General features: G+C 37.4%; 1 protein-coding gene across 8 annotated transcripts in view; it reads left to right on the plus strand.

Annotated features, from left to right (window-relative positions):
• The window catches only part of NEDD4L (NEDD4 like E3 ubiquitin protein ligase), a 347,734-nt gene that overhangs the window by 282,837 nt on the left and 51,434 nt on the right, over positions 1 to 13,463 (plus strand). For all 8 annotated transcript variants that reach the window (XM_090037858.1, XM_090037859.1, XM_090037860.1 and 5 more), the window contains 3 exons: positions 5,567 to 5,698; positions 6,222 to 6,341; positions 10,134 to 10,334. In XM_090037858.1, coding sequence (XP_089893984.1) covers positions 5,567 to 5,698; positions 6,222 to 6,341; positions 10,134 to 10,334 — 453 coding nt within the window. The remainder of the gene's footprint in view (positions 1 to 5,566; positions 5,699 to 6,221; positions 6,342 to 10,133; positions 10,335 to 13,463) is intronic.

Consider the following 13,463-nt stretch of genomic DNA (forward strand, 5'->3'; position numbering starts at 1 on the left):
CTCAGAAATTCTCTTGCAGTTCTGAGACGGCCATATCCTATGTTTAATTTCACTTAATTTTATATTGTAAAAAATAACAGTAACCTGCTTTCATGTACGTACAGTACATACAGCCCTAAAAAAGCAAGTCATTGGCTGACAGTCACACACGCTACATTGCTTCTAACCAAACAAGCTGGTTAAGCACTGCTATCTTTTTAACTAACATTCATTTAGCAAGTGAATGAATCAAGTTATCATGATCTGCCCCAGCAGATACTGTTTAGTTTTCTTCTTTTCCCCTTCTGTGTGGTTGTCTCTGAAAACAAGTTGTCTAGACAGATTGTGATATTTCTGTCATTGGAAGTTTCTAACTGCAGGCTAGACGACCATTTGTCTGTGGTTGTCTAGAAATGGATGTCCTGCCTTGAATGGGAGATAGGACTAGAAGACTTCTCCATGTCTCTGCCAATTCTGTTTTTCTATATTTATAATTTTCTTGTCTTTCCTGTCCAAGTAACTTGTCCACTTTCCCCCCGTTCTTTATCTTTCTTGGACTTACACTTCCTTCTCCAAACCTTCTACATTACATTATTTTACAGCTCAGCTGTATATAGCTTGTGATTTTGCATAAGAGAGAATTGCCTTAGAAGAGAATGAAGTAAGATTTCCAAGAATTAGGTATTTGATAAGAGCGTAACTCAAGAACAGGAGTTATTGCGAAATATGTTGCTGGAGCAACAGGGAACTTCAGTGGACCAGAGAAAGCCACCATGTCTCACCAGGATATTGTCTGTAGCAATTTTTGTCATTTACAATATGGTTTTCCTTAACATGATGTATATACAGGATATATTATTGTTACAAGAAAATATGCAAAATCATTGGCTATGAATAAGGCCTGAACATTTTGTTATGTCAGTCAACTCAGAGATGTCTCTAGCTATGGTAGCCTTGTTTCAGTCCTGTAAAGCATATGGTTTTTAGTTTCTTGGGTTGCTCTGTGTTTTTACAAGAAAGTGTATTTCAATCAAGATCTTTTATACTTGCATTTAAGATTGTCAGCAAACGGAGGGAAAAATAAAAGAATCTGAGAGTTCAGTGCCCCGTGAACAAATTAATAATGGCACAGAATAGTGCTGGACTGTAAAAATTAAATCTAATTCAGCCATGCATCACAGGCTTTAATCTGTTTGCATCCTTCCATCCTATGTAGGTAAAAATACAGTAAATTGCTTCTATTTTTTTACTTATATTTTCAGCCATTTTATATTTTGTGAATATTTTATTACCTGGCAGTAGGGGGTTTTGTTTATTTTTAACACTGAACTTAAATTTGAGGTAAATAAGAACTGACTGGTGATGTTTGTTTATAAGGGCTACATTTCAGTCCTTTAAGCATTTATTATTTTTCTGGCTGCTGTTTTTTAGCAGTGGAACTTCATGGTTTCTGGTTGATTAAACTGCTTCAGTCATATACTGTACTGACATCTCTTCATTACAGTGATTATCAAATGTGGCGTTCTAGTTTTTAAATGCTGTTTTCAACTCAATTTTGTATGGAAGGTTGCAGATTAAAACATGAATCAGGTTACAAAATGAATGTCCATACTCAAAGTCCATACTTATTGAAGGTAAATAAATGTTGTACAATGATCTAAAATAAAAAATACAGTTGCAACTGTCCCATGATTTATGCAACTGTGACTGATTTAGAGCAGGAGGGTAAGCTTTTCCATCCCCTAAATTTCTTGTCCATCTATTTCCAGATGGCTAGTTCATTTTACCACCTGGATTACCTCCGATTTTCATGGGGCAGGTTCCAAGTGTAAGATGCCAAAAGTAATGCTTGGATTTTTAAGCTAAAAACAATTATTTGATCAACGAGTAACAGAAGCTTTTACTTTGTTCCAGTCAAGGATGATTTTACCTTCCAAGTACATCCTTTAGCCTGACTTAGTGGAAGTCTTTCTGAAATGAAAAGCTCATTATTTAAGAATGATGTTCCATTTTGTGCTTAGAGGCATAGTAATTTTCCTGCTGATTTGCTTGGGACCTGTCTTGGGTCAACAGCTTCAAAAATTTCTTTTGAGCTGCCCATGATCTCTTCTTAATGTACTTTACCCCTCATACTCTGAAGGCTGCCTTTTTCTGAGGGCTGCATATTTGATCTGACCTCCCCATCGCCCTGCTTTGCTTTTCTAGATTGTGATTTCTTTTGCCAGTTGTACATATCAGGGATTTGATCTTGCAAAATGCTAACAGTCATTAACTCCACTAACCTCAATGAGACTCAAAAGCACTCAACATCTCAAAGGTGTTTAGTACCTTGCAAGATTGAGTATTGAATTTGGGACTTTCTTTTGCCCATAAAACATCATTTTAAGTGCCTGTTGTACTAATGAGCTTAAGTGTAGGTATCAAGAATACTCCTTCATACTGAGGTGTCTAGATGGGGGGAAAAATAATTCAATACAGAATTCTAGAAGCTGTGCAAAAAAAAAGAAAAAAAGACATCCCATCCTTTCTTGGCTTAAAGAAACTACTATTTCTAACAAAATGAGCAAAGAGTACACATTGAGAACCAACAGAAGATCTTTTGTTCTTAGCAAAACCTCTGACTACATGTTCTGTTTCTCTTTTCGTCAGCACAGCTGCATATCTTCCCCCTGAGCTTGCTTGAAATTGCAGTAACACACACTGCTCTAAAGTGAAAATGATATACTTTCTAATCTGATTTCTGTCAAGCAATGGAGGACTAGGTGTTAACTACGTTCTGTGCCCTTTTAAGTTTGACATCTGAAAAGAATGTTTAAAAAGATTTTATAAAAAATTATATTTAGTTGTTGGAGCATATGTCCCCTTGTGTTGTGTGCAGGGTTGTTGCCTTAAAAGTCTGGCTTCATTGCAGGCTGCACCAGATTTAATGAGCACTGGAGAAATCTCTTCTCTAGAGCAAAGGGTGACTATAATAAGCATGCCTGTGTTTCTGTGCTTCCTCTTTCTCATATCCAGCCACTGCCTGTTGTCAGACGTCTACAAAACTTTACAGTTAATCTTTTCTCTGTGTGTGTGTGTGTGTGTGTGTGTGTGTGTGTGTGTGTGTGTGTGTGTGTGTGTGCACACGTGCGTGTGAAGTATAGTATCTTGCTTCTTTCAGGAACATCCATTAACACTATCTTCTCTTTTCCAAACAGTCTGAAAAGAACTCTTAAATCTTCTTTCATGCAGCAGATTGTTAAGAAAACAGAGCGTGTAAATGCAGGCACAACTGCTCTCTGCAGCTCAGATATGACACAGATCCTTCCACTGGCTCAGATATCAGAACTAGTACTTCCAGCTCAAGAACTTGCATTATTACATTCAACATGAAGCTCAGGGGCTACAATCACAGCGAGTCTAACGGCTTAAAAACTGACTTTTTCTCCACTTACCCTGCCCTGCCTTCCAAATCATATAAATTCTAGCACAGACACACTGCCTTAACATCAGAATTTTCGCTTGAGATTACATGGTGAGCATTAATTGCTTATTTTATACCCATAAGAGACTGCTATGTTGGCTGTTGTCATCTACCAAAGGAACGCCATGGATTGAAGTACATTGCTTTAAGAAAGGGCCTTAGTGTATTTTTCCTGAGCTTCAAAGCCACCCTTCCATTAGAATGATTGTTAGAGATGATGAACTAAAGCATAACACAGAAACTGGCAAGATAGTTAGGGTCTGGCCCTTGCTTTTTCTTGCCCTGATACAAGTATTTGGTTTAATCAGTCACCTGCTAATGAAAGAAATTTTGAGATAAGAATAAAGAAAACCCCAATATTTTAGTCTCTTAGTAATCTAAGCTTATTGACAATATACTGCAGGACACCTTACAGTTCCTTATGCTTCCCTCCTAATTTTGGATTCACTAGAGGCCAGGAAGATTGTCCTACAGAAATTAAAGATATCCTCTCTGGGCAATTTTCTGTTGAATAGCTGCCTATTAAACATGAGGCTCATTTGGATTTGCATGAGTTATGCGAGCTAAGCATCTGTCCTGTTTTTCTCTGATTGGCAGTAAGAATAGCATTTTTCATTCCCTCATCCAAGTGACATTTGGGGGCGAGAGGGGCAGAAAGCTAGGATGTCACTTGGTTTAATAGGGAGGAAAATAAACAAACATAAAAATTGAAAGCACATTGAGACTGCAGAGTTAAACATTCAAAGGTTAGGAAATACCAGATGGAAGGTTGCAAAGGGCAAGCCTTTTGTACCTGCTTCCTCTATGCAATGTTATCACAAAAGCTGCCAGCCTGGAGCGTGCATCCAGATTGCCATTTCAATTCTGTATGCAGAATCAGTGTGGTAAAACCCCAATACTCTCCAATTTAAAAATGAAACATTGACAGCTTGACAAGTTGCAACTTGTTTTGATCATGTTAACTCTTCCATTACGTGCCTTTGAGCCTATGAAATTTGGCAGATTCAGATGGGCTGGCTTCAAAACCTGTCGTCTTTATAAGCAATTTTATTAGCCAGCAGTGGAGCAGAATTACCACACTGCAGTCTACAGAAGGTCCGAAAGAACATGATTCATCTGAAGTGAGAGCCTGTCCATAGTTACAGAGTGGTTTGAATAAAGGCTATGATTTAGGTTCAATCGCATCATGTTAAGAACACTGCAATATGCGCTCGGATGTAATGAGACTTCATTTGAGAAATATGAGCAAATATTCTTTCAGGAGCATTTTCCATGAGGAGGCCCTACGTTTTGCAGTGTGGTATATTTTTTCCCTTTTAATATTGTTCCAGAATTAAAGCCTGATTGGCTTAAACAGTGAATGTTCTTGTTGACCCGCATGCTTCATATAGATTTTTGGTTTCCTGTAGAATTCCAGAGTTAAATTGTGGTATCGTTGTTGTATTGTTAATTGGTCTTTCTTGCACTGCTGTCATCTATGTGTTGCCACATGTTATATATTCATGTCGTACTATTCTATGGATTGTTAACATAGCACTGGACAGAAGAAGAGTGTCGTCTCTCTGTGGAAGGACTGCCTTTTTCTTTTCATGATCATTTACTCTCCAGAAAACCCCAAACCCTGACTTTAGATCTGAAGGTGAACTTTGGGTCTCAAGGAAAAGAATCAGAACTTCAAAGCCTGACTCTGTATATTCTCTCTTAATTGTCCCAAACTCTTGCCTGAAGATTAACTACTTGACCTACACAACAGCCTTTGGGGTAGATATGTGGAAAATGAGGCAGAGGTTGTGACTGACCCAAGACTACTTAGTCCCTCCATAGCAAAGACAGGATAAGTTTTTTTTGTTTTGTTTTGTTTTCTTCTTCTCCCCACCAAATGGTCTCTCTGACTGCTGCTTACCATCACAGCTACAGGGAGTAAATAAAAAGGAAAGCCATAAAAAGTGAAAGCAATTTCTATCATGATGCATAGTTTCCAGTTCATTTTTGTAACCCCTGTTAGTTTCCTGGCATGGGAGTTTAGGAATGGCATACGTCAAAAAAAAGTATTAGATTTCTGAAGATAATTAATCTTTCTCAAGTTACCACAAATAACAATATGGTAATTTCTTGCATAAACAGCCATCAGTGGCCTATGTGCATACAACACCGGGCTTACCTTCAGGCTGGGAAGAAAGGAAAGATGCTAAGGGACGTACTTATTATGTCAATCATAACAATCGAACCACAACTTGGACTCGGCCCATTATGCAGGTATGAAGATTGTTATCCTGATTAAAAACTGCAACAAAATGCTTAAAATATATTAGGTATACATCACTTGTGAAAGAGCTCTGCAAGGCTCTTAAACAGCAACAAGTTATGGATTGTGGTGACAATTCAAAACAAAGTGATTGCCTGTAACCATGAAGATGAAGATTTACAGTAATTAAAGTTAATTCTTTTGCTAAGTATCTGTTAAGGGAAGAATAAAAATGTAGTTATGGACACAGTGCTCAAAATTTGAGACAGATGCGTAAAGTAAGTTGTACATTTTAGAATCCAATTCCAAAGGAAGATTTTATTCATGTAGCACTTAATATAGATAGCCTGGGTCATTTTTTATTATTTTAATGAGACTAATTTTTGCTTCCATTGAACATGGCTTTTGAAATTAATCTGTTTAATACTTATTTAAAAAAAAATTAACAGAGTAGCAACAGCTTTTTTTAACAGTCTAACTATGGATTAAGATAATTCTAACATTTAGCTAAACTTCTTTTTGCCTCTGAACTAGCTTGCAGAAGATGGTGCAGTTGGGTCAGCAACAAACAGTAACAACCATCTCAGTGAACCTCAGATAAGACGGCCTCGTAGCCTCAGTTCACCCACAGTAACTTTATCTGCTCCACTTGAGGTGAGAAATCGTGTCTCATCTAACAAGGATTGCTTCTGTCCTGACTTCTCATTCTTTTTGTTGTCTTTTAACTTTTTATATTCATTCCAGTTTTGCAGCCAACCATTCTTCTTTCCTTATCTATTGTTTTGCCTTGCAACAATGCTATTTTCTGAAGCAGTGTTTTCCACATGTACCTTTATTTTGTGTAACAGTATTCTAATTCTTTCTTATTCAGCTCTCACAGTCACTGCTTGGTATGGGAAATATTCTTTCTCCTGCAGGTTGTTTGGTAGCATTAGCTCATTTCACTGTGTGTGTATACACTATAATACTTGCATTGTTGTTGCTCCTTTTTAAAATGTGTCAAATTAGAAATTAAAATTAGTACATCAAGTTAGAAATAGTCTCAAAAGCTGAATCATTTATTTTGAAAAGTGGATGATGTGAACTGTAAAGCAAGGCCATGCAGACTGAGTTTGGAAAGTCTTGGAAGGAAGACTGGCTTAAAACTTTTGGGTTGTATTCTTTTTCTTTCAGTAGGATATTTTAATTTTCTTTTAGTACTTTTGAAGATAATTCTAGGAATTCGTTGTTGGTGTAGACTTAGCTGTCAACTTTGATGCAAAAATTTTTCCAGAGTAGTTTTTGCAGCCTACATGCACTTAAAGACAGCGGGACTGCCACTTCTGAAAATGTGACTTTGATTCCAAAAATGTTGTGATGCTGAAGAGAACAGACTAAAGTTTGAAATACATATTTAAGCATCCAACATCCAGTTGTGAATACATATGTAGTTAAGGTTGTGACTTTTGGCAGCAAGATCTAGTATCTTGGCTGATTATAGTCATACACTCATATTAAATATAATCTTCCATTACAACAATATGCTGTTATTTATTCCTCAAGAAAATGTCTGAAGAACTTTCTCAGGATGCAAGTAACTGAGGGGTCGATCCATATTTGTTTTGTAGGTGCCTAAACAGGATTTAGGAACCTAGAGCACCAGGGAGTCTGCTCTGACGTGCACATCAGAGCAGACTCAATCAAGTCTGCTGGAGCACAGTAATTGCGTGCTCCGGCAGCTCCCAGTGTCATGTGTATCAGCATCCCTGTGCTGAAAAATGGTGGTGGGATGCTTTAAATCTTGTTCAAGCTTTAGTTAAAGTGCCCCCACTGCCATTTTTTTAAGCATGGGGATGCTGATATACATGATGCTCTGGGCGCTTCAATTAGAGCAGCTCTTGGAACCGCTCTCCCCCCAGCCGTTCCAGAGCACGTCAGTAAATGCCCCTAAATCCTAAAGAACAATCCATTTTTGGTCCTACTTCACAAGCCACAAAATGTTGTTGATTCCTGTGTTCACATGGTGCCTCCAAATTCGTTATTCACCTGTACTTGATATTTTGCATGTACTTAGAACTTCTCCAGTTTTATTTCCTAGGTATCTAACACTCACTCCATTATAGTCTAGATTAGTTCTTGCATGGTACCTAACTCCCCAGAGAGGCCTGTTCCTTTATGCGCACGTCTACATGAGATGTTTACCATAGAGTTGCCTAATTAGCTCTGCAGTAAACATCTTAGGGTTTACATGTGGAGTGCTAGTAGCATGGAGTGAGCTAATTAACTTGGTTGTAGGTTAGTATTTCCAAATACAAGTACTATCCTATGGCAGAGTTTTCTGCTCGAAAACAATGCATATGTAGATGTTGACGGGGCTGGCTGGGGCACAAGGGTGTTTCAGTGCAGGGATTGCTTGCTGGCTAGCCCCACAGTGAAGCACTCTCATGCCCTAGCCAGCTCCCCCGCAGCATGTTTTTCTGGGTCGGAGCAGTGCCCCCCTCAAGTCCCGTGCCAGCTGGGGCTACTCTAAACTGACTTAACACAGGGTGATCCTGGGCACACTATCAAACATGGCACCCAAAAGCAATAAACTAAAGTGCAATATACACCAGAGATTCTTGCTGCACATGAATTGAATGTGTAGATGCACTCTGTTTGTGCTCAGGGAGCAGTCACATTAAACTCAGTTCAGTGAAATACTGGGAAATAAGGTGATAACCAGGTTTTGCCGAATAGTGCAGCTGTTAAAGCATTCAACAAAGGAATGGAAAACTTGGGCTTAATACCTTCTTAGCATGAAGAGCTTGAAACCTCATACCTCCTCAGTATGAAGGGCTTGAAACCCACATCTCCCACTGCCCAGGAGAGAACTTTAACACTACGATGGAAAATAATGTTGTGGGAGGCAACCTGTTGAAACTCAGCTGCCTGGGTATTTTCTATTGGGTAGTCATTAGTTTTGTTCTGGCAGCAGGAACCAAAATGTTGTCTGTGTCATTCAATGAAGCAACGATCAGTGAAGACTAAGCCTTTATGTTGAAGAGAGAGGAGATATATACACATTTTTTTTTAAATATCAGAAAAGAATGTTACTTTTTATTTATTGTTTTAAATAAACCTGGGTAAAATAAACTTTGAAATCAAAATTTATACCGAACAGTAAGGCCCTAATCTGTTGTAATCTATCAATGTACATCAAACAATTTTGAATTGTTTAAATGAAAATAACAAGCAGAATATTTGTTACCAACATTTAAACCAACTACTGAGCTACTGTCAGTCATTGGCTAAGCACCTGGGCTTGCATTAGCTTGAAGTGCTTTATTAATTTTTGACAGTAGAAGCCACTTCAGCAGGTGCAGAGAATCTGTTCTCTCCATTTCAGCTAGTTCTGTTTGGTGGCTAATACAGTCAAAGTTGAAAAGCCAATTGGGAGTTGAAAAAAAGGGAAGGTTGTTTTTTCCACTTTTAATCCATTAAAAAAGTGTAAGTATCAGATAGTGAGACCTGCTGGTTCTAAAATCTTGAAGGATGTAGTGACCAGGAAGAAATATCAGCTTGGGTGACTGACTGCAATCATTTAATGAGTCAGTTATCAATGTAAAACATATTTTACTAAATAACTTTCCATGCATTAATTTGAGTACTTTCCATTCATACATACTTTCCATGTATTCATTTAATTTACAAAAAAAATAAAGTTCATTTTTTGTGTACTTTTAAGTGAATTCTAATTTCTATTTAAATTCAGCTTGAAACAAATAAAATCTGGTTATGTAAAGAATAAGGCATCCTGTTCTCCTATCAAAAACATTTACAATTAAGTATTTTAATATATTAATACTAAATTATTCTATGCAAATCAGCTATACTAATTTTCTAAATAAGTGTGTATAGATATATAGTACTCTTCTGGTTAGTAAAAAAAAAATAGCACAGATTATACCAGGCAGTTGGAAGCAACTTTTTTATTAGGAGATAACCAAAAAGTATAAAGAGCAAAAGAAGAATAAAGCTGATTATTTAAAATATGAATTTTCTGCAAACTGATAGACTTGGAAGAGAGGAATAATCTGTTCATCTAACACTGCCTTCTGTTCACCTCTTGTTTCTAACCAGATAGAGTGTGATATATATAGTGAAGCATTGCCTGAATTTTGATCTTTTCTATATAAAATTTTAGTTTTATCTTTATGAGGAGGCAGTATAGAAAGAGTTTAGATTCCATAGCTATGTCACTGGCTGAGGAAAGTGATGGAACACGACCGCTTTCCAAAGTGTAATATGTAGAAAGGAAGAGCCAATTTCAACATAAATGAATGATAAGGATAGAGTTTATCATCAGCCCTTACCTTGTTTATATAGCTCATATCCCTGCTGAATAACTGTTCACTTATGATATCAAGTATCATTCACAATATGATATAAATGATATATGTGGAATCTTCCTGTTGTTCATCTCCACAGGGACTCTCCAAGGACTCTCCTGCACGCCGAGCTGTAAAGGATACCCTTTCGAATCCTCAGTCTCCCCAGCCCTCACCTTATAATTCTCCTAAACCACAACATAAAGTGACACAGAGCTTCTTGCCGCCTGGCTGGGAGATGCGAATAGCTCCAAATGGCAGGCCTTTCTTCATTGATCACAATACTAAAACCACTACCTGGGTAAGATGAATTCTAGCTCCTGAATTGAAGTCTCTTAGTGTCTTCTGAATGTTCCTGATTTGTTGTCTTTCTCTTCCTTCCTGCATCACCTACGTCTTATTGTTGAATATTTTTGTCATGCCTTGTCTTTAATTAAAGGAGAATTGCATCATGTGTTTGTAGAGCAACTAGGAGAATGCATCCTTGAACAGATGCAGTAGTAATACACAGATGAATAGCGATAATACACCTAGAAAGCTCATGTCCCAAGGAAGCTGTGGTTTTGTAACTCCTACTATTAGAGAAAGCAGTCTTATGTCTGTACACTTAGCCACAGAAAGTACATTTGTAGTAGATGTGTACATCTCAACTTTTTGCCTTTTATACACTATATACTTGATGAACCGGTTTAGATGGCTGTTATTTTGAATGAATAATAATATTATATTCAGTTTCCATCTGTAGAAACCAGGACATTTTGAACATTCTGGAGTTTAAATAGTTGGCTCCATCTGCATAATTTGAATCTGAGTTTAGATTTCAGAGGTGCACAAGTCTAATGTGGTTTGGGTCCACTGTTTCAGCTGGCAGCTATCTCAAGTTTTATTGTATTTCACTGCCCTTTTCACTTCTTTCCCATTATATAATTTTTTCTCCCATTATTGTTTCTATTATGTTAGCTGTCTTGTAGCAGTAACCTGCATTTTTCTTTTTTCTTTTTTTTCCCAATTGTCCATGATATTAAAAGGGAAACCCAAATAATACAAAATTATTAAAGGATGGTGAGCTGCCTCTTTTTCTTGCTGCTTGACCATGAAAATTTTGCCTCATAGTTCTGTGTGGAGTAATTCAGCTTGGGTGCAGCCTTGAGAAAGAACTGGATTAAGTTGCTGGTGTTTGTGCATTCCAGAATTTTAGCTTTGAAATCAGAACTGTAGGAAGCTGTTAGCCTAAATACAATCATAGAAAGAGAGAATTCTTCAAAGGCCCAAATGCCCCTGAAAAACTTTTGGTGGGAGTTGGGCATCTAAATCCTATTAGTACTTTTGAAAATCTCCATAATGAGTATAGAAGAGTAGTTTCTTTTATCTGGACAAACGTGTCTTATACAGTGGCGCATTCATTGGCATTTGCACCCAGGTCATCAGACTGTTGAAGCATATGCATAATTCCATTGGCTTCACTAAGACTCAAGCCCATGCTTAAACTTAGGTACACATTTAAGCACTTTGATGACAAAGGATGCTTAAGTGATAGCTGCCCTCATAATACAACTGAATTTTTGGAGAAAACTACTGTATTTACTCAAATACAAAACAAGGTTTTTCTTCGTAATCAGCATGGAGAAAACAGTCCCTCATTTTTACGTTTGCATACAAGAAAACTGTATTAAATACATTGTCTATCTTTGAACTGCTACTAAAAGCAGCATGTGCTCAATAATGAAAACCAACTGTGAAGCTGATTAAATGCAGCTCTCACTGACTCTAACTATAAAGCACATTGCCTATATCGGGCAAACATGCTGATAGGAACCTACCACAAGGATACGTTAGTGAAACCCACCTGAATAAGGTATATTGGTTGTGTCCACTGAGTGTAGTCCTCCTCAGCACTGACTTTCTCAAGTCATGGTGAGCCTCTACTTTACCTACATTACAGTTCTTCTTCACACTCTCAGCTGAGCTGCACCTTTCTTTCCCATTTCCAATTATTCCTTTTTCTTCATCGGCTTTTAATGTGTGGCAAATATCACAAAATGGGATCCCAAACAGTTCACATAGAATCCATCTGTAACCCGTTCTCAGCCTGGTGCATATGATTGGTGTGACCCTGCCCTCCATGAGGTGGAGCCAGAATCAAATTGCCCTGTGCCTCATCTACATATAATTTTTGGGGATCCCAAAACTCATGAGAAGAACACCCAGTTCCAGTCATGAGTGGGGACTAATTAGTACATGGCTCCTTTGTTGTGGGGCAATGGGTATCTGGAGTGCAAACACATACTGAGCACTGCTGAGCTGTGGGGTCACCATGGTTTGAAACACTGTTGACTCTCCAGAGGCCCAGCCCAGTGAACTATAATATAGTTCCAAAGCCAGAAGGCTCATGATTTACCATATAGTGACTTATGTATAGTAAATCATGAGCCTGCTAGTTTTCGACTAATGTCATGCAAAGTTTGTACGTAGGTGCTGTATAAGTAGGTGCCAATATGCTACTTAAAGGTATTTTTATGGAGTACCTGTGCTAAAACTTGCAGCAGTTAAAAAAAAAAAAGTTAACATGCATCAATTCTGGGTACTATAAAGAAATTGCTACCGCTGTGTTTCTTTCAAGCTCAGTTTTTTTAATTTACTCCTAGCTTCCATGTGCTTAGGGAGAGCAGGGTCTGACAGTAAGGGTAGTGGGGAATAGGCTAAGGGGAAGCAGAAAGCAAAGGGGCTACCTGACCCCACAGATTTTATTTTCCTTGCCATAGCAGTGTGAGAAGGACAAATTTGAGGTAAACCTCCAATAATTACATTCTATATCTGGAAAATGATATCAAATTTATGCATTTTCTATATATAGCATTTAATTACTGGGGAGTTATCTTATAATCAGGGTTGGCTTACATTGAGTAAATATAGTAAATAGTCAAGATACATATTGGGTGTGAAAGACAGGTTTGATCTGGTGCCAGTCTATGGAATAACAAAGTATCTGGAAAAAAATACTAATTTGTCATATGTCAGCACAATTAATGAGGTAATGGTATCGATTTTGAAAATTGTCTGATTGTCAGCCTACGGTATACTGAAGGTTTAGTAAGTAACATTAAAATTCATGATTGCATGTTATAAAATAGGCTGTTGAACAATTACATTTTATTTTGGCATTTTTTAAAAAAATTTAATGGAATTTTCTTTGTTAAATTCAGAAAAGGCTTAAATCTAGACAGGCATTCAAATTTTAGTAGAACGTTTTGAGTTTACATTTTACGTTTTGAGTAGCTTTCTGAGCTGCGGCTGCTAATTTTTATAGTTTTAACTAGCCTGACTCTCTATCGTTTACATATGAATATGCAGTTTAAACCTTATACTTGTATTATTGTTATTTCAAATCCCCAAACTGAATTTAGAACTCTAGAAATAGAGGGTGAACATT

Source organism: Crocodylus siamensis, chromosome 3 (assembly GCF_052110815.1).
Source record: "Crocodylus siamensis isolate JL-2025a chromosome 3, ASM5211081v1, whole genome shotgun sequence".
Classification (NCBI taxonomy): domain Eukaryota; kingdom Metazoa; phylum Chordata; order Crocodylia; family Crocodylidae; genus Crocodylus; species Crocodylus siamensis.